Source organism: Centruroides sculpturatus, unplaced genomic scaffold (genome assembly GCF_000671375.1).
Source record: "Centruroides sculpturatus isolate CEXI.00-Female unplaced genomic scaffold, Cexi_2.0 scaffold186, whole genome shotgun sequence".
Taxonomy (NCBI): domain Eukaryota; kingdom Metazoa; phylum Arthropoda; class Arachnida; order Scorpiones; family Buthidae; genus Centruroides; species Centruroides sculpturatus.
Genome location: NW_019384354.1, coordinates 391,559 through 413,762, shown reverse-complemented (window position 1 = coordinate 413,762; position 22,204 = coordinate 391,559). Strand labels below are relative to the sequence as shown.

General features: G+C 29.6%; 1 protein-coding gene across 2 annotated transcripts in view; it reads right to left on the bottom strand.

The window, feature by feature from the left end:
- The window catches only part of LOC111639148 (mitotic spindle assembly checkpoint protein MAD1-like), a 38,585-nt gene extending 16,820 nt beyond the window's left edge, over positions 1 to 21,765 (bottom strand). For both annotated transcript variants that reach the window (XM_023384941.1, XM_023384951.1), the window contains exons 1-11: positions 21,511 to 21,765; positions 15,215 to 15,378; positions 12,933 to 13,115; positions 12,785 to 12,837; positions 12,389 to 12,460; positions 11,914 to 11,995; positions 11,687 to 11,817; positions 11,436 to 11,615; positions 7,750 to 7,836; positions 5,020 to 5,164; positions 1,257 to 1,385 (exon numbers count right to left, since the gene is read on the bottom strand). In XM_023384941.1, the coding sequence (XP_023240709.1) occupies positions 1,257 to 1,385; positions 5,020 to 5,164; positions 7,750 to 7,836; positions 11,436 to 11,615; positions 11,687 to 11,817; positions 11,914 to 11,995; positions 12,389 to 12,460; positions 12,785 to 12,837; positions 12,933 to 13,115; positions 15,215 to 15,378; positions 21,511 to 21,694 (1,410 nt within the window). In that variant the 5' untranslated portion in view covers positions 21,695 to 21,765. The remainder of the gene's footprint in view (positions 1 to 1,256; positions 1,386 to 5,019; positions 5,165 to 7,749; positions 7,837 to 11,435; positions 11,616 to 11,686; positions 11,818 to 11,913; positions 11,996 to 12,388; positions 12,461 to 12,784; positions 12,838 to 12,932; positions 13,116 to 15,214; positions 15,379 to 21,510) is intronic.
- Between the last annotated feature and the right edge of the window lie 439 nt (positions 21,766 to 22,204).

The window sequence follows — 22,204 nt, the reverse complement described above, 5'->3', positions numbered from 1 at the left end:
GTCCGCCACAAATATTGAAGTCGTAATATCACTAGAAAAGCGTTTAAAGCACATAAAATCATATTAAAATATATACATTTACAAGTATGTACTGTACTGTATTTACAGTACATGCATTCGTAAATTTATATTACTTTTTTCTGTACTATATTAAAAACTAAAATTTATTTGTTTGTAAGCTTAAAATAGATCCTTATTAACCATATATTATTAAAAATGCATTAATAAATAAAATACAGAACCAGGAATGGTAATTTATGGTTTAGCCTAGTGACAAGTAGATTCGGAGACAAGTAAATTCAACTTATGTCGCTTTCCTGGAACCAATTACTGACGTAAGGCGAGGTATACCTGTATACAATTATTATCCAAATTTTTCAAATCAAAACTAAATACACAAATTTTTTCCGCAAGAACTATTACTTGTCCATATTGGTTTGTGAAATAAAAATGTCTTATTGTCAGACATCTTTATTTCACAAAAATTTATTTCTAATTATCTAAATATGTTTTGGAATCATTTATTTCCTCTTCAGTATGGCTAGTAAAATACATAACTTTTTGTTAATGCATTTATTAATAAAAAGTTATGTATTTTACTAGCTACACTGAAGAGGTGATAAATGATCCCAAAATGTACCTGTGAGTATTAAATGGCATTTTGTGAAATAAAAACATTTGATAAGCCAAACTAATATAAATTAATATTAGTTCTTGCAGAAAAAATTAGTAAATTACAACAATGTTTCAAGACTGACTACTAGAACTAAGTAATATAATTGTTTATACAGTAGAACCTCGAAAACTCGGCCCTCGATAACCCGGCACTCCGGATAACTCGACCACACCCTGGCAGGGCAAAAAACTCCTTAGTTAATTAATTTTCATTATAGACAGCTTTATAAAAGTATAAAAGCTCTCATAAAGTATTTTTCTGAGGTCTGTCTTATCAGGTAAATTACTGTACACAGTGTATTCATTAATTTTCATTTTCATGTAGTAAAGTACGTAGCCTTCATAAAGTACGTAGTTTTCCTTTGTTTAAGGGTATTTGGGCAGTTTATTCTCTGTTATATTCTCAAGTAAACAATACATACAAGTACAGTACAGTATTTTCTGAGGAAACACTCGTACTTATTTTTTTTAACCCCATTCCCGATAACCCGGCATTTTCACAAACTCGGCCACCCTTCGGTCCACATTAGGCTGAGTTTTCGAGGTTCTACTGTATAAGATGATGATTGACTAAAACAAACCTGATCAACTCTGTTTCGATAGTTCTCTGTAATGTTTTCTAATGATTTAATATGTTCACTTTGTACAGATGAAACACTGGATTTATCATCTTCATATGAACTGACAACCCTTTTGTAACTATCTAGTTCCTAATATAAATAAAAATTTTTAAATGCATATTATACATATAAAACTTCCAAACGATCGCCTGAATAACGGGCTATAATATGGCTACTTAAAATGATTAGAACCAAAGCAATTTGTCATAAGAGGTAAGCGTTAGGCGCCATCTCGTAACTAAATTAATAATTAAATAAATATAATTAATTAAATTAAATTAAATTTAGAACCTTCTGGAATAAAAGAACTGGCCCGGGACGGGGCTCGAACCCGCAACCTCCGCTTACCGTGCGGTGCGCTACCAGTTACGCCACCCGGACCCCGAGCAAGCCTTCGCTTCCAGAAGTATATATAATAGATTAGATATAACCTTACTTGGTTAAATACATCACTGACTGGGGGCGACTTCATCGCCCACGACCCTCAATGGCACTCAGCCAGCTAACGTAACACCCGGCGAGGTATATATATATAAATAACATCAACATAAAGCCCGATTGGTATACATATAAAACTTCCAAACGATCGCCTGAATAACGGGCTATAATATGGCTACTTAAAATGATTAGAACCAAAGCAATTTGTCATTTTAAGTAGCCATATTATAGCCCGTTATTCAGGCGATCGTTTGGAAGTTTTATATGTATACCAATCGGGCTTTATGTTGATGTTATTTATGCATATTATACATATATAAGTCATTTTTAATATAAATACACAGGCATCCCTTTTCAACGGCAATTTTTCCAACTGTGTAATTTTTATCAAAATATGAATTAATGAAAATATTACAAAACATTTTAATAATAATGTATTATTATTTAATACTTTGATTACTCATAAATTATAGTGTATTTTAAATCAAAACAAAAATTGACATGTGTTCTTTTATAGGTAAAAATTTATTTGTAATTAAATGCCAAAAACAATATTCTTTTTATTTACTTTCACTGAAAGTATACAATTATACAGATAATATCGTGAAAATCAAATCAGTTGCAGAACATACCTTAAACTTTACATTAGGATCAGAAGCATTGTTGATGCCTTACAAATTGTTAGGATAGAGAATCAATCTCACAGAATTCAGTCTACAAAAAAATTTAAAAATTAAACGACCAATTATTTATTGTGACATTGTCACAATGCCGAGCTGAAATTTTTAATCATATTTTTAATTTATTTAATTTAAAATATACGCTCTCCATCTCAAATTAGTACTGTAGTGTCTTGCCTCTGTACATCATACTTCTCTGTTAGCAATGGAGTCATGCCAGTCATCTATTAACTACAATTCAGGGGAAGTTTTGAATTGACTTCTGGTTTGTATTGGAAGTTTATATATAATTAATCAGGGCCTCCTGCCCCTAAGATTTTCATATCAGATCTCGTATTTCATTTGTCTAACTCCATTCTCAAGATAAAGGAAAAACAGACGAATGGACAACAGTTGGAACTTATAGATCTACAATTTTTTCAAATTGCAGTCCAATTAAAGTTCAAAGCATCAAACATGGAATGAGAAGAATGGAAGCACAAGAAAAAATATTTGAATCAGAAATTCGAAGGAACAAATGTTTTTGTTTTAGAATGTCAAAATGAAACATTTCTGAAGAAAGTTCAAACTGGATGACAGAGTTGCATTGTCAGGTATTGAGAATGGAAAAAAAAAAATGTTTTTCTTCTGACCAAAGAATTTTGTAAAATTCTAGTGAGTTTAATAATAACACCAAGAAGTGTTGAATTGAAGATTGGGTGTAATAAACCCAATATTCAGATAAATTATGGAACTATTTGGGAAAGAATTGTAGCAGTGACTTTGTATGTGTACCTCAAAATTACTGTAATTTCTTGTATGTATTATTGTGGTAAACCTACAGAGAAGTAAATAAATTTTTGTCTTGTGTTTCCATCACATCAGTGACTGAACTTTTTTTATTTTTGTTTGTTCAAAAACACAACTTAAATAAATTAATATGCATCAATGTCCTTAATTTAAACAAGTTATTCTTTCAATCACCATAACAGTGTATTTCTATTAATAGTCATTCTTCCCATAACTTTTTATTAACTATAAAGTTTGTTTAGCCTACTGTAGTTTTACCAACCGCATCATATCCTTTATAGCATAAAAGTAATTGTAGTTGGTAAGGGATGACTGTAAAATCATATCAAGATTAATTTTGTTTAAAACTATTTACATCTTTTCTGTCTTAAAATACTTATTCATTAATAAGATTTGGTGTAAGTTATATATTGTATTTTATATTCTGGAATATTAAATTCTTAACTTATAATTCTTAACTTAACTTTAAATTCTTAAATTGTATATAATATTGGGTTGTTCGGAAAGTAATTTCGTTTTTTTTCCATGGAAAAAAACACAATATTTTTATAATAAATAAATATTTTATTGAATTATATATCAACCATTTTGGTCAAATACCTGTTGTTATCATTTCTGGTAGTAGCATAATTTCACATTCATAAAAGTTTTGATCATTGCTTACAAAAAACTGATCCAAGTGATTTTTGACATTGTCATTTCAAGTAAATGTCTTACAGTTAAAAAAAATTTGTATAGACCGGAACAAGTAATAATCTGAGTGTGCTCGATCTGGCGAATATGGTTGGTGTGATAGCACGTCCCATCTAAGTTATAACAGTTTCTGACGAGTTACCAAACTTGTGTGAAATTTGACATTATCGTGGTAAAACACTACACCTGTTTTGTTGATCAATTCTGGCCCCTTTTCTGTTTGATGATATTACTCAATTTGTTTACTCGATGGCAGTATACTTTTGAATCAATTGTTAAATTGTCTGGTAAAAGCTCCAAAAAAAAAATTTCCTTAAAATTCCACCAAAGGGAGCATCTCTCTTTAAGAACATGTGGAACCCATATATCGAGCTTTGAAACGAAACCAATTTGTTTCAAGTAATCATAAACAGTTCAATTTGACAAATTTAATCTCTTAGTGATTTAGTGATTTCACGTGTTGTTATTTGGCAGCTTTCTTCAATCAGTACCTTTATTTTGTTTTCATTGGCTTCAACTGGCCATCCAGAACATGGTGCATCTTCAATATTGAAATTGCCAGAACAAAATTTTGTAAACCAGTTTTGGCACTGTTTTTCTCTCAACACATCTTCTCCATACACGTCACACAATTTTTTTCTCACTTGAACAGCATTCTTACCTTTTTGGTAATAAAGAGCAAAATATGCCAAAAATGCTGCTTTCTATCTTCCATATTTGATGGGACACAAAAAATAAACAATTACACAAAATCAAACAAAATTTTTTACAAATAAGCCTTAAGCTGTCAAAATATATAATGATAATACGGTTTAGAATGAAAATGGCAGGAAAAATACGACTAATCCATGTAATGGTAAAAAAGCGAACTTACTTTCCGAACAACCTAATATATATATTAACTGAAGTAAAGACAAATGTTTGCATTTCTTTTTGTAATTAATTTTATAACTTCAATCTTAAAAAGAATGATTTTAAATATAAATAATGATATTAAATTAAATATAAATAAAAAATATAATCATCAAAAAATGTGCAGTTCATTTTTTACTAAACAAATTTTTTATTACTTATTTGATTAAAAAATTTTATTTATAAAATTAGATTAACACACAAAAACCAACCTTACTAACAAGAAGAACCTTTTTTTGTAGTCGTCTATAGAGTGTTGCCTGATCAATACCATGCTTTTTTTCACGTTGCAATTCTGTAGTCAAAGAAGCAACTTTACTTGATAGCTTTTGATTAGATGTCTCTAGAACACTTATACTATTGAAAAAGTGCATTAATTAGTAACAATAACTTAAAAACGATTCTATTTCTATGAAATATATAAACATAAAAGATAAATTCAGATATTTTTACATTTATTATCAGCAGTTACCATTTATTGTTAAAAAAATGATCATACAGATTCGTCTAAATAAGTTTCGTTTAACATGGAAACACTTGTGTATTGATCTACATTCACCGGAAATGTGTCTGTTTTGTAAGAAGGGAAATGCGTCTTTAAATCACTACATGTTTGACTGTGAAGATTTTGAATATTTGCATCTATCAATGCTTCTTAATAATGTTTTAGTGCTAATAATGTTGTTTGTAAAGATCCAGCAGATAGAATTCATGGATTATTCTCCATCAACGACTCAGTTGAATCTACATGGTGTAAATATATTTTATTGACCAAAGTTATTAATGTTACCCCTCCTCCTAAAAATTAATTTTATGTATGGAGTTTTCAAATAAATAAAATAATAAAATAAATTCAGATATTTTTATTATTGAAATTAAATTCATTATTACATACTGAAATACTAAAAACATTAAATTAGTTATTAATTTTTAGAGTTATATTTTAACAAAATTAGTCACATTATTTACATTTAAAAATAAGAAGTTTATAAACTGTTGCATTTTATTTTTATATCATATTTTAGATAGAACATTTAATATATATTTATGCAATTTATTACTTATCTGCTATAAAATATCTTGGGATTTTCAGTTTGATTTAGTACTGAGTGACTGTGACAAAATGGTTTCAGTCATTTTAATAGTTATTTAATANCATCTAAAATAGTAGAGTAGAAGCCGTTTTTCCGGTTAAGACTTAATCCTCTCCCTCTCCCCCCCGCGTTGGAATTTCGAAAAATCCTTTCTTAGTGTGCGTTTCCATGACGTACCCTAACTGTCTACCAAATTTCACCTCTTTAGGTTAAGCGGTTTGCTCTGGGCGATGATGAATCAGTGAATGAATGAATGAGTCAGTCAGGACAAGCAATTTTATATATTTAGATTTTAGATAGAACATTTAATATATATTTATGCAATTTATTACTTATCTGCTATAAAATATCTTGGGATTTTCAGTTTGATTTAGTACTGAGTGACTGTGACAAAATGGTTTCAGTCATTTTAATAGTTATTTAATAGCTTTTGTTTTTTTCTTTGGGTGTATATTAAATTCTGTATATATTAGGGTTTATTTTAAATTTTTAGCTATTTACTTGTACTATTTAATCATACTTTGGTAAAAGTTAGTTATAAAGTTTTTTCAATATATTCTTTGATTAAATTAATTTTTTTCATTTATTCTTATGTTTTTCCTATGTAATGAATAAGCATCTAGTATTAAATAAAAACAAAATGTATGCAGTTTATCTACTAAAAACATTTTCATAGTAGACTTACAGAATATAAGATTTAACTGTCAGAATTATATTAATTCTAGACAATTTAAATCTAAAAATAAATTAGCTGCAAATTGATGTTTTTCTTTAACCCATCAACAATAAAAATAATATTTTGAATTTCCATTCTAATCTACATTAAAATACAGTAAGTGCTGGTTTTATATCAACATATAAATTATATAAGTACAAAACTTTAGCTTATTGTAATCAAAAATTTGATTGAATTTATTTAGATTGTTAGTAATAAACTTAAGTTATCAGTAAACAACATAAGCTTGAATTTACTTAAATGGTTAATAACAGTCAATTGACAAAACAGTTTAATTAAATCATGCAATCACATCAGATTTAACTTAATAAACCACTAATATGTCATAAAAAAAAATTTAGCTAAAAATATGGAAAATAATAATTTTATTCAAATGGAGAAAATGAAAGAACATTGTATACAGATGTAATCAGGGTGAGGAGAAAAGTTCTGATTCTGTGTCACCTGAATTGTGGCTAAAGACAGAATGACCAAAAGTTATTGCTGCTCATTCACTGAGGAATATCTAAAATACAGATGAAACAGCATTTTATTTTTGCATAATATCTGATCATGACCATACTTATATGTTTAAATATAAAAAATTCTAAAGGATTTAAATCACTAAAGCAATGTACAACTATTACACTTTACTGTGCTAATATACAAAGCTAGAGACAGACACATCTAGTGATTGAAAAATGTAAAAATACTAGATGTGTTAATGGTGAAAACATTTACTAATAGATTACTGTTCAAATGCAAATGCCTAGATGAAAACTAACATTTTTAATAACTAGTTAGTTAAATAGAAGATAACCTTGAAATGAAAAATTGTTTTGTCAGTAGACAATTGTACAGAACATTCACATGATAACGATGTTATTAAAAAACATTAAAATAATATTCCTTCCTGTTAATACATCACCATTAATTCAGCCATGCAACCTAGGAATCATATCTAACTTAAAGACAAACTATAGAAATGAAATATAAGCAAGAATTTTAGAACTAGATGATAGTCAAAGATAACCTTTTATAAAAGTTTAATATTGATGATAATTTGAATTACATTTAAACTGTTTTTCATACATAAAAGTTATTATATAATTCAGATATGTAATTTTACTTACTCTGCTTTTAATTTTCCTATTGTATCCATCAAGATTGCTTCATTCTTTTGAAATTCATTCCATCTTTTTGACAAAACAGAAGGTGATCTAGAATAAACATAAAAATTAATTTGGAAATATAACTTATCATCAGTATTAATCCTTTAAATAATATAATGTTTTTTTTTTATATTTCCAAATTCATAATTATAAACAAAATTGTTTAATATAAAAGTTGTTTCTAATAGAAAATCAAGATATTTAGGAGTTAACTTTCATTTTAAGTTAAAAGCTTTATTTATCAACAGTATTTTAACTATGTAATTAATATAATGATATTATGTAGTAAATAATAAATTAAGATTTGTAATAAAATTAAATATTTCAATGAATATGTCAATTAATTTATAAAAAAAAATATTTTATGACTTTGTTCTTGCATTTTAATAAGTTTTTTAAAATAAACATTTAGAAGTATAATATATACTTCTGAACTCAATAAAAAATTAGGATAACAATATTAATTAAAATAATTAATGATTTACAGTATTTTAATTACAAAAATTATCATCTTATCTTAATTATAATTCTTTATTAAATACAGTAATACCTCGACTTACGCGAACCCGGAGTTACACGATTTTCAAATCTCGTCGATTCATCTTTTGTTTGAGCACCATGCAACTCTTGATTACTCATTCCCCCCACACTATTGTTCAGCTTACATGTTTGGACGTGTCACGCAGAATCGACACATAGCTACAATTTATTTTGTGTTATTTATTTCTGTATTTGTTACATCTATGAAGACTTGAGAGACTCTATGTGATGATTTCTTGTAACCATGAACGAATCAAAAGACGAGATAAGATTAACGAGAACATTTATTAGCTTACATACATCCGACTTGGATTTTACACAAATTGCAAAATTATACCCCAACTTACGCAAATTCTGACTTACGCGGTTATCGCTTGGTCCCACCTATCACTCAAGTTCGGGGTATTACTGTATATAGTAAAAAATATTATTCTAAATATTGTTAAATGAAAACATCTCTTCAGTTCAAAAAAGAAATTGTAACCTCTTTATATGATTAATTCATAATAAAATCACCATTTATTTGATATTTCCTATCTTAAAAAAATTATGATTACATAGACTTATTAAATTGTATTTATTGAGAAATGTAGCATGGTAGTTGATTATCAAGCATGTATGGGACCAGAGTGGGGCTGGATTATGAGACATTTCTGTATTTTCACAAAATTCAATACATTATATATGATCTGAATGTTAGACATTGTGCATTTTATATCCATATTTATCATATATATATATATATATATTGTGCACACTATTGAATGTTTCTAGTTTCTTTAAGTGTGCTTTTTATCAGTATGAAAATGATACAGTGCATGATTATACTATGTTAAGATTGATTGAAAAGCCTACAGAAACATTAATGAACAAACATGAACACATACTCCTGTAGGTTATAGTACAAAATCAATATTCAATATTTCATGTGCACATAATATTTATTCTCCTAATAGCCAGATAATTAAAGTGTCAGTCTATAGCTCTAAAGTATCTAAAACTGAATCCAGAAAGTTTGCATGCATTCCCAGAAAGTTTTCATGGATGTTCTATCCTGATTATGTTGAGTCATTCCTCACCATTTGGTGCCCTGTCATGTGCCTAGCTGAACCCATAATTAGTCTGGATATAAAGACCCTCTTAATGCACAGAGCAGAAAGAGTTAATAAACCAGCAATGGGTTGCTCAACTTTCTCGTCAACATTTAAAATTTTTGTGGTGCCATCTGTTGTCATGTTTTATTTAGAAACTTGTTATAATTTTAACTATTATAAAACATCAAAAACCTTAATTTGGGGGGTAGGGATGAGTTTTATAAAAAACTGTAAATGCTAATGAGTAAAATCGTAATTAAGTCCAACCCTACTGGAAATACACACAACCCCCATTATCTCCCCACTCCTCAATCTTTAACCACCAAAATTTAATAGTATCAATCCCACTAATAAACAAGCCTCCCTGCAAAATTTCAGAAATTTTCAACAAAAATCACGGGAGTTATTAAGTTTCAAACAGAGTGAACAAAATCATGCCATACACACAAACATCCATACATACAGAAATTACCCCTGAATTTTTTTGCATTTATTGATGTTTCAATGTGTCCTAAGTACAAAAATATAAAAATCTGGGGGGGTATTTTTTGCCGGATTACCATACTTCCAGATACCATACCAGAAAGTGAAAATGAAAAAAATATAAATATTATCCCAGCCATATACTGTATAGATGCAATTCAAAAAAGCTACACATGCTCCAGTATGATAAACCTATTTTTAGGTGTCTTGCCTTTGCATTGGCCTAAGAGAAAAAAAATACATCATTCATACATTTCTGAACATAAAATACATATGCTAGCTCTAATGAAGTAATGTTTGTTCAGCAAATACAACTCTTTTTTCATTTTGCACAATAATGTCAAAAAATATAATCAGTGGTATCAATGTATGACACAAGCCACATATATCATGGATGGTAATATCAAGAATGATGCTGGCAACTTGACGTTACTCATTACGCATCATATATTCCTCACAGGCAATAAAACTGATTTTGAAAAACTAACAATACATGTTGCAACTATTTAAAAAAATTATTTTTAATTAATTGCATCATTAGCTACTTTCCATCATTTTTTTTTGTACATATGCTATATTACAGTAGAGCGTCAATTATCTGAATGCCAATCAACCAAAACATTGGTTAACCGAAAGTGTTCCAGTAGGACTGTGTCATGCTGAATCGAACTTTAGATTAACTTCTAAAGTATAATTTTTTTGTTTTTATATTTTTGAATATATTTATTTTGTTTGTACAAAATAAAAAAATAATTTTTAACGATACAAATAGCCACGATTATTATTATAAAAATTTTTATTAGGCTTAACATTGACAAAAATTCAAAGCAAAGCACACGCAACAGAGAAAAATTTAAACATGGGATATATTAATATACTATTATTGGGATATACTAATATACTATATTAATAATGTATTTTTTTGTACATAATCAGTAATCCAAAAAATCGATTTTCCGAACAACCTCAGTCCCCAATTGATTTGGATAATTGACACTATACTGTATTTCACATTTTATTTATTTTATACAGTATTTATTTACTCTATATAGTTTTTCTGTCCACAATATTTGTCATCTAATGGAATTTTGAACTAATGCTACATGAAGGTAAAAAATTATAAATATCATGAAATATATTATTAAATATTTTTTGTAATTTCAAAAACTGCACTTTAGTTTTCATTATACATTTATATTTTCTATATTTTTTTAAAAATTATTAGAATTATTATTTTTTAATTCTTAATATATTATTTTTATTTCATGCTAAAAATTATAAACAATTTTGGATATAAAGCTGTCTATTATCAAGTCATAAAATAATGTTTTCTAATTGATTATATTTACCAGAACAAAGATTATAAATTTTTATATCTGAAATTCTAATCAATTTAATTAAATTAAAGTATAATAATGAGATTATTAAAAATATTTATAATTACATGTGATTTACATAAAGTTCATTCAATTTAATACTTACTAAAAACTAACAATCAGATTAATTCAAGATATTAATATAACTCAATACCTTTGTACATTTCCATTTCCATCAGACATTAGTGATTCCCATTCAGAGAGTTTTTGTTTTAATGCTTCATGTTCTAGTTCAAGTTGTGGTAAAGATGCATTTTTCTGCTGAAGATATTCTAAACGTTTTTGAGCAGATTGAAGTTGTTCTTTCAATAATAAATAATTCTTACAACTTTCTCTGTAAAATAAAATTATTTTTAGAATATATTATGTTTATATAAATTATTTTAATTATATAACAAAATTTACTTCATAAATTTATTTTCTTCTTTTAATTTAAAATTTTCTTTTTTAAGGTCAGGTAATGCTTTGAGTTCTTCTTGTTTAACTTGAACAATAATTGCAGCATCTTCATTAGATGCTATTTCATTTTCTAATTCCTAAATTTTTTCAGAATTAGTAATATGCTTATAAATATTTAATGTGTAAAATATAAAAATATATCTGTATTCAATATGTAAAAAGGAGCTACTTACAGTTACTCTTTGTTGAAGCTTTTTTAAAAGTGTTTTGAGATTTTCACTTTCTTGAATAGTTTTTGATTGCTCCTGTGTTTGTCTAAATAAATAATAAATTAAACATTAAATTTCAAATGATTAAAATATGAAACAAGTAAAATGCAAAGCCATTTTTGGGACGAGACTATGTCTTGGAGAGCACAAGCAACATATGCACAAATCTCAAACTCGCACCTGTTTGTAGAAACAGTGTCAGCATTTTGTATTTTCTTTTGACCCAGTTTTTAGTCCCCTGACTACCTACAAGTCTGGTTTATTTTATGTGCATGCGCATATAAAATAAACCAGAGTTGATTTGGGCATCAAGTACTCTGTGCCAAATTGCAACTCCTGACATGTACTCCTTCATACCTCTAAGGTGTGCAGCCATTGACAGCAGCGCAATTTTAGATACAAGTCTCGTCAAAAATGCTAAAAATAAGGAAATAGTTACTTTAACAACAACTGTATTTGATCTTTATTTTGTTCTGTTTCTTTCTTTTTTAACTTCAGTTCAGACTGTAATCTAAAAATAATTTTTAAATAAATGAAAATCATAAAAACAAATTCTTCATTGTTTGATTTCTAGATAAATCTGATTACAAAAAATTATATTATTATTGATAAAGTAAAATTTCAGCTAAACTAAACTTTATAACTAACTATAACTAAAAATAGTTTATAATTTATTATAATTCTCAAGCTTATTTATAAAAGAGGGGAATACAGAATCTCAATATTGAGAGCAAAAATAAAATCTGAGTTTATATTAAATATTACAAGTTGCCAAACATTTATAATTAATTATTAAAATTTAAAAATTTCAAATCAAAATACTATATTTATTTACCTTTTAATTTCAGCAGTAAGATCCTGAGCTATCTTTTTTTCACTAGATTTTGCCTATAAAAAAATCATTGATATAAAGAAATTATGATAAAAAAATTATTCTTATTTCATTGTTTACAAAATTTAAAAGATAAAGCACTTAATATTACTTCTTCTAAATCTAACTGCAATTTTTGACATTTCTGTTGCAAAGTTTTAATTTGTTGCTCATAATTCTCTTGATATGTATCCATTTGTTCCTTCATTTGGGAAAACTCTGCATGAAAGTCTTTTTCTTCTTCTTTTAGAAGCTGAAGTTGATTCTGAAGTTCAACTATACGTTCTTCTTTAATCTAATAATAATAAAGCATTACAAAAATTACTTATTTCTAAATTTTAAAATTTTATTAATAAATGTATATTAAGTTTCAAACAGAGTGAACAAAATCATGCCATACACACAAACATCCATACATACAGAAATTACCCCTGAATTTTTTTGCATTTATTGATGNTTTCACCCAAATGAATTTGAATATTTTTGATTCATTCCTTTATTATCCCACTCTAAATAAGTACTCTATTTTTCTAAAAGAGCCAGACTAATTGATCAGAGTATATATTTTTCTTTTCTGAATAAGAGGCTGAAGTAGCTAGATTGTACACTTTTTAGTTAGACTAACTTTTCTGGAAAGGTGAAATTGAAGTGCAAAAGCTGTAGAATAAAGATATGTAGATGTAGAATTTTATCACTCCCTTTTTCCTCTTATTAAATATTTGTATTGTTAAAAATTAACGTTTTTATACAAATAAATATTAAAAATACTAATTATAAAAGTATTTGGGTAAATGCCCAGGGCTTCTTTTAGAGTTCAGAGTAGGGTATGAGTGCTTCTGCCCCCCATAAAATGACTTGGTATTTAATTTTGCCAGTCAGGAGTTGGAAGTCAGCCTACTAAAATTATCAGGAGTTGGAGTTGAGTGTTTTTTTACCAACTCTGCAGCCCTGGTTCTAAAACAATTTGTTATAAATATTTGATACATTAACATACACGAAGAAAATGATTCAAACACATATTATAAATCAAAATTTGTTTACTTCCTTATATTTAAAAGTGTTGCATCAATAAAGCTTAAAAATATTAATTCAAAACTGCTTACAAAAAACTTTTAATTTAATTTTACAAATGGTATTATTCTTTGTTGTTATTTTAAAAATTAATATTTTCATGTCAGTCTGAAAAGTGTTTAACTTTTCAGACTGACATGAAAATATTAATTGCTAGAAATTAATTCCTAGTTATATCTTAAAAAAAGGAAAATTTCAATCATTGAATTAGTTCCTGTTGTTAGAATTTATTATTAATCTTCTAAATTATTCTAATTTCACAGTAAAGCAAAAGAAAAAAATTGATAAAAGGTATTGTATTAGATTAGAAGCAAGAGAGATGACTCTTTCTTCAGATATTTTTGTTAATTCTGATGTATTCCAGAATACTTGTGCATTATACATACAGCTAACTAAAATTCTTTATAAAAATTAATTAAAATCATTTATGAAGAATAGTGTGTAAAATTTAATGGAAAAAAATATAAATATAAAAAGAATCAACTATACAAAGTTTCAATTTTAAAGAAACTTTGCAGTTTCTAAGATATGCCAGATTTTAAATGAAATTAGAAAAACCATTCTATCCCAACAGAAATTATAGAGTAATTATTTAGTTTCCCAAAAATCTCGTACAACATACAAATATTGACATTATACTAAAGGAAATTTGATAGAGTTAAAATATTCTGAGCAATTTTATCAGATACAACATAGAATTAATCAATTTAATTAAATTTATAGTAATTTAAATATGTAATAAATGTTTAGAATTTCTCAATTGCAATTCTGATAGCCTGAATTCTTACATATTGACATTTCTGTCAATATAATACAGTAATACCCCGAATTTACGCGATAGGTGGGACCGAGCGATATCCGCGTAAGTTGAATTCGCATAAGTCGGGGTATAATTACCCAATTTGTGTAAAATTCAAGTCGGATGTATGTAAGCTAATAAATGTTCTCGTTAATTAATCTTATCTTGTCTTTTGATTCGTTTACGAAATCACCACATAGAGTCACCACATAGAGTTACAAGAAATCACCACACAGAGTCTCTCGAGTCTCCATAGATATAACAAACACAGAAATAAATAACACAAAATAAATTGTAGCTATGTGTCGATTCCGCGCAACACGTCCGAACATGTAAGCTGAACAATAGTGTGGGGGGAGTGAATAATCAAGAGTTGCATGGCGCTCAAACAAAAGACGAATCGACAAGATTTGAAAATCACGTAACTCCAGGTTCACGTAAGTCGGGGTAGCATAAGTCAAGGTATTAATGTAAAATAATTTCTTACCAAATGAAAATGTAATGACAACTCGTTTTTTACTTACTTCGCATTGTTGCTTGCAAAGTTCTAGTTCTTTCTCTAATTCAACACACAAATGCTTGCTACTTGGCTCTAAAGATTGCATTGAAGATTTCAGATGACTAATGGTTGCATGACTGTGCTGAATCTCTGCTTCTTTTTCCAAAAGTTTTCTTTTCAATTTTGAAACTAAGAAATTAATAAAAATTAATTATAAATACAGTAACTATGTAAAATAATAATATCATCTATAAAAAATTATTATCCTCAACAGGATAATTCCGAAAAAATACTGTGATTTTACATATCCACTATAAGCAAAGTAACTTAATACCAATGAGGAAGTCTAACCTGTACTAACAAAGAGACAGCCAGACATTCAGATCTCTGATTTGATCGAAATCTAAACACAAACAGCTCCTTGTCCAAATAACAGGACCCACTTCTCACGCATTTCCGAAAAATGAATCTCTGAAAATTGAGTGTTTAGCTTGTAAGTCTGAAAGTTTCTCTTCATGTAACGACGATGGCAGAGTGGATAAGATGCTAGCCACTATAGCTACTTAAGGTTTGAAACTTTGCAATTTCTGTTGTTTTTTTTATGTGTAACAAAATTATTTTACCATATCAATTTGCATTATTATTACAATTATTATTCCTCACATTTAAATCTTATAACACAAGAAATTAAAAACATGTGATGTCATTTCCTGTTTAACAAAAGCCTCTAGATTTAATTCTTGTATCTTGTTAAATAAAATTTTTATTTCTTCATATTTATTTTCAGATTTGTGGTATTGTTATATTTGAAGTGTAACAAACATGAGTGCATGAGGAAATTGTCCATAACATTAAAAATTAAAAAAAACATTGCAACTATGCCACCCTATTTTCATATCAGCCTTCTCTTTTTTTGTCTAACTGCAGTACAGTCTGAAGCTTATTTGCTTATGCTGACATAGCATGTGTTGTCTTACGCACATGGAGAGAGATGGTTTTTCACAAAGAGACAGGAATTAAAACAGGTGCTTTAATTTTTCTTGTAGTAACTAATACAAGAAAGGTTTGTACAGATTCCGACCTCCTGATTCCAAAATTCAAAAAAATACACCTGTTTCGATACACAGCAGAACAAGAACTCTCGCGATACAAAATTTTCTTATTATCTAACTTAAATCTACTTATTCTAAAGATATAAGAAAAAAAAGGGGGGGATAGAATATGAGAGAGACAGAAATATATTCTCTAGAAGAAACGGGTACCCGGATTGGCGATCGATGTGGAGCGGTTGGATGACATTGTCTTCGGATGTCTTTCGGGGACGGACCGTCTGTGTAAATCGATGAAAAAATGTCTGGGATCCTTAGTCTACCAATGTCCTTAATAATGATCTCCTTTCTTCAGATCTGTTCGTGACCCTTTTTCAGGTGGAGCAACACCGACCTGGAAACCTCTCTCAGATGTGTCTTTCCTCTTCTAGACCCAAAGCAAAAGTGGCCTTCTTGTCTCCTATTTGCCCTCTGGGCTCTTTCTTTTCATTGTCCCCTAACTAGGTCACCCTACCACCCACACTTGGAAGAAAGTTCCAGAAGTATAGACAAAGGAACACAGAACAAAAAGAAGGAAGGGAGAATAGAAAAACATATATATATATATATATATACAAAAATATAACAGAATACACTGGTGTACCACCACACATGTAATCACAAACAAAAATATGTGAAAATAAACTAATAAACTAAAGACTTATAAACTAAACACTCAATTTTCAGAGACCCATTTTTCAGAAATGCTTGAGAAGTCAGTCCTATTATTTGGATAAAAAGTTGTTTGTATTTAGGGCTTTGTGCTCACCAAGTTTTGTTTGAATCGGAGACCAGAATGTCTGGCCATCTCCTTGTATTAGAGTTACTCTAATATCCAGTACAGGTTAGACTTTCTCATTGGTATTACTTTGTTCAGCGTATCCATGCAAAATCAAAGCATTATAAATTACCTTCTATAATCAATATTATTTCTAACAATATAATTCAATATGTATATCTATGATTGAAGTTTAAAATTCATAAAATAGAGCAAGAAAAATATATTTTTAAAACTGTCATAAAATACATCATCTCATAATAATCAATAAATTAGGAATTTTTAATTTATATTTTAAATTATAACAACTTAAATATAATAAAGCAGTCTTGTAAATAACTTTTCTCATAAATTTTCCTCATAGAAATAATTTCTTGCAAATTTGTCTTTTAATGTGTCAACTCTAATGTGAAAAAAATATCAACTGCATGTCATTTGGGTTTAAAAAGTTAGAAATTTTTTCAATTTTCTAACAAAATTTTAAATATAAAAATAGATACTGTGGAGTTTGTGAAGTCCTGTGCATCTCTTGGAAGGTTAAGAATAATAGAATGTTAATAAACTTCACTTCTAATACTGGAGGTAATATAATTCTCTCCACTTGAATAAAAACCTTTCAATCTCCAGTGTTATTCTTCTTGACAAACGTTTTCAACCCTACCAGGGTCTTCTTCAGGCCACTGTTATAATAAATTCAAACAGTACAAAATCGAACAGGAACCGAATAAATGCGATTCAAATCCTAGAACGTCAACGTTAATGTCAAAAAAATATAGAACATCACGCTCTTGCTTCAATGACGTCAAAGCTTGCGTAATTTGCGCTTGTAATAAATCCATATTACATCCAATTATGGGTTGTTCCTTCATAGCAAAATTTCCATGCACTAGAGATGTTGACTGTGTCTTTGGAGTTAATACATGTGTTGTTTAATCCCGCTTTATAAATTTCTAAGGTCTCCATAATCCTTAGTTGGTCTACACGGTGTGATAGCCTAATTAGACGGGCATTCTGTAGATCAACTTTTATTCCAGGTTCTGTGGCTACGGTTGAAAGGGTGGTGGTGTGCTTATTATTATCTATATCATACTTATGCTCCTGGAGACGTTTACGAAGGGAGCGCTTGGTTGATCCCACATACACTAACCTATTATTAAATCTGTCATCCCAAAGGGGGATAGAATATACTCCCGGTGCGCATTTTAAGTCAAGCCTATCTTTCCCGTTCCGGAGTAAGCTGTAAATAGATCTTGGCCTACTGTACGCTATTTTATTATTAGTGCGGGAAGAGATTTCTCTGTATAACTTGTCCAGATAGTGGTTGTACTCAACTACTTTTCTTTTACTGTTTCCGTCAAGGTGAACATCTGGGTTGTCAGGAGTATTGCGCGCACTCATCTGTATATACTTTTGTGCTATATTATATACCAAGTTTTCACTGTATCCATGCTGCGTGGCCATTTCCTGGATGTGATCTAGCTCAGCTATGGTGTCATCCCATTCGGAATGGTGGGTGAATGTCCTCTTAGTCAACGCCCTAAATGCCGCTATCTTATAGGAGTAAGGGTCCTCTGAGTTGGCGGGGATGAACATTGGTACATAGCATTTTTTGTAATAGACTTTAAAAGAAATCCTATTGTTTATTAATTGAATGTTCAAGTCAAGAAAGTGTGCAGCTCTATTTTGGTCTATTTGAATGTATTATAACAGTGGCCTGAAGAAGACCCTGGTAGGGTTGAAAACATTTGCCAAGAAGAATAACACTGGAGATTGAAAGGTTTTTATTCAAGTGGAGAGAATAATAGAATGTTATTTCAATTTTGCTTAAATATGAAATTTTATAATTTCATATTGAGTACAAACTCATAACATCAAATTTCAAAGATGTGAAGAAATACAATAAAAAAAATTTTGGGTTTGGCAATTAAAATGTTTAATGGTTTAACACTTAGCTTTAGTAGTGTTTTAGTGTATTTTTGGATTTTATGGGTAAATTTGACATACAGGTCAGAAAGTGGCATGATTTATAAGGTTTTCATTCTTGGACATATGAGTTTTATAAAATTTCCTAATATTGAAAAATGCTTGATTAAGTATTTTTCAATGAAAAAGATGTTTGTTATACTACTTAATTGATATTTATAGCTCTGATCTTAAATTTACATATTTTAAATTGGCTTCTTTATACAATAAAGTATTTATGCACATAAAAATGTTACAGATTATATAAGAATAAATAAATATAGGAATAAAATTACAAAATAAAAATGTAATATAGTATAACAATGAACAAAGGAAATAGAATGTGAGCCAGAGCAAGTATAAGTCCATGTCCCAAGTGAATGTGGATAGTATGAAGCGAGTGGTATAATGCAAGCAATGTGGTAATTGTTCAGAATAAAATTGTAAGAAACAAATGAATACAGTAGACTCCCTATAACACTGTAGATAATTCCATGTTGTACGAGTCACTTAGATTTTACAAATACGTGAGCCATTCACACCCCGCATACGTATTTGTAAAATCTAAGTGACTCGTACAACATGGAATTCATATAACACGGAATTATCTAGTGTTATAGGAGGGGTCTACTGTATATCCAAATTAAGCACACAACACACATGATTGAAACAATGCTGCATTGCCAATCGCACACAACAGTTTGATTTTTTCTGTAGTCGTCGTCTAATTTTTGCAACAGAAGTATCAATTTCCGAAGTTCAAAAGAGAAACATCAAAGGTATCATTCTTGTGTATTGGCAAAATAACTTTTCATTTGTTAATAATTGAGAATTCAGGTGATGAAATTCACTATAATCAACCTGTCCCTATAAATCTTTTCTTTGTTACATCTCTTTTTTTTAATATTTCCATTTTCATTAAACTATTTTCCATTAGCAAAATGGAACTTACAGAACTTGATACCATTGTTAAACTCTGAAAGACTTTCCATTACTAATAAAATCATTCATATTACAGTAAGAAAATATACTGTAATTTGCCACCTCCACTATTCCCATAAATGCGGTGGCAGATTAAATACGGCACTTGCCTTACAGAAATAAATATAAGCTTATTAGTATCTACAAAAAGCATTTGCATGATAATTTCTAATATTTTCTTCAGTTTTTAAAAAATAATCCTGCTTTTGATACCTTCCCACTTAACTTTCACAATCACCAATTGTAAGAAGCCAACTTTTAGGGGAAATCTGTTAACTCCACGTCAGTGATGGTCTAGAGCAGTGGTCGGCAACCTGTGGCACGCAGGACGATTTTCAGTGGCACTTTGATTGAATAGAAATTAGTAAAAATTAAATTTAAATTATTAATTTTTGATGTCCATTATAACCAGACCAATTTTGATACTATATATAAACAAAATTGGTAGAATCATGGCAGCACACAGAATAACACTAACTCAGGTTTGTGTTACACCACCGAAAGGTTGCTGACCCTGAGTCTAGGGTCTGTTCATATGTGAGTGGGGTGGCAGAGGAGATAATGATGACAAGTGTTTAACAGTAAACCGTTTATTGGAGCTTAAGATAACTTACATAAGATCGATCTCAATTCGGTCTTGAGACAAGAAACAGTTGCGAGGCATGAGGCATGTTTGGAGATAAAAGTTCGCTCTAGGTGAAGAATGGCCGATGGCCCCGGGGCTACGACTGTGCAACGTCCGGCAGGAGCTTAGAGGAGCAGCACCAGTTAGTGATTTCAAACCATCGACTTGGGGTATCAAATTTACAATTGACGAAAAACTGTCTGTTGACCTCAAATTCAGGGGTTTTTCACTCTCCGTCTACCTTTTTGATTGGGTCTGTCCCTTGTCCCTTTTCTTGCTTCTCCATTAGTCCTTCTCCCGTCCCCAGGTGAAAAGTGAAACCTGCCCGGGTGGCAAGAGAGTTCAGATTCAGAGAGTCCATCTCATCCAATACCCTCAGACCAACTGGGAGGTGTTGACAAAACTTTGAAATCTGTGCTCATATTTTACTTCATTGCTGTCTTTTCCCTGACATTTTAGAATTTTAACAATCTGACACAATGTCCTTTCCCCCCATTTCCTAATTGCTTGTATACAGCATCCTGTCAAAGTCCCATCTCTCCCGTGGACATTCCGCTACGTCATTCATCTTTGCATTGCATTTGTTTTGACATTAATAGTTTTTCATCCTGTCTCTGTCTACTATAACTTGCATAACTGTCACAACCTTTGGTCTGATTTAACAACAGAAACAATTTTCTCGTCTTAGAAATTTTATAATTAATTTTAATTACGACACGTGATCTGAGAAATAATTTAGCTAATCCACTTTACACCAGAAAACATACAAATTACTTTAAAGTTCTACCAAAATCTACACCACTTAATTAATACTTTGATCAAACATTAACTGATTGATTTAAACAGCTCAATTACATAATAATGACAGACATGAAATTAGGTCGAACCTGTATCGGGAGTGGAAGGTTCTGAAGTGGTCGTATCCAAATCGCTGTTATCAAACTGAAGTTTCGGTAGGAATTCTTCTTGACGAAGAAAATTGGATTTGCGAGAAGGCGAACTAATAAAACTGGCGTAATCTCTCATCATACGGATCACTCCGATGTGACTCGTAGACGATGACATTTCCATATTTTAAAACAAAAAAATTCAACGATAATGTTTCTGTCCACGCATACGAACAAAACTAAACACGCTCCCGTACTTTCTTAAAATCTCACTAGAGGGCGTAAAAATAAAGAAATAAATAAATTTATTTACAGTATTTTAATTTGATAAATCAATAATTATATTTATTAATTCTTCTTTTAATTATACATAAATTTCTAAATTAAATTTTCATAATATATAGTATATATATACTGATACGGATCCGGCACACTTTTTTTTAAAACTCTTTCCGCCCTGTGGCACTAAGAGGGCCTCTTTTTTGAAGGCCCATTGTGGGTTCGGCCAGGCCCACAATGGGGCTGCCGGGTGGTGAGGGACGGGGCCCGACATATCTGAACGGACCACCCCCCCGAAAAATTCCTGGGGATTTTTTCGACCCGTTCGGGGATCCGGCACACTAATATTCCACGAATCGGGATTTGTTCGGACGCTTGGTCCGGAGGCTAAAATACTCAAGACAATAGAGAGGTT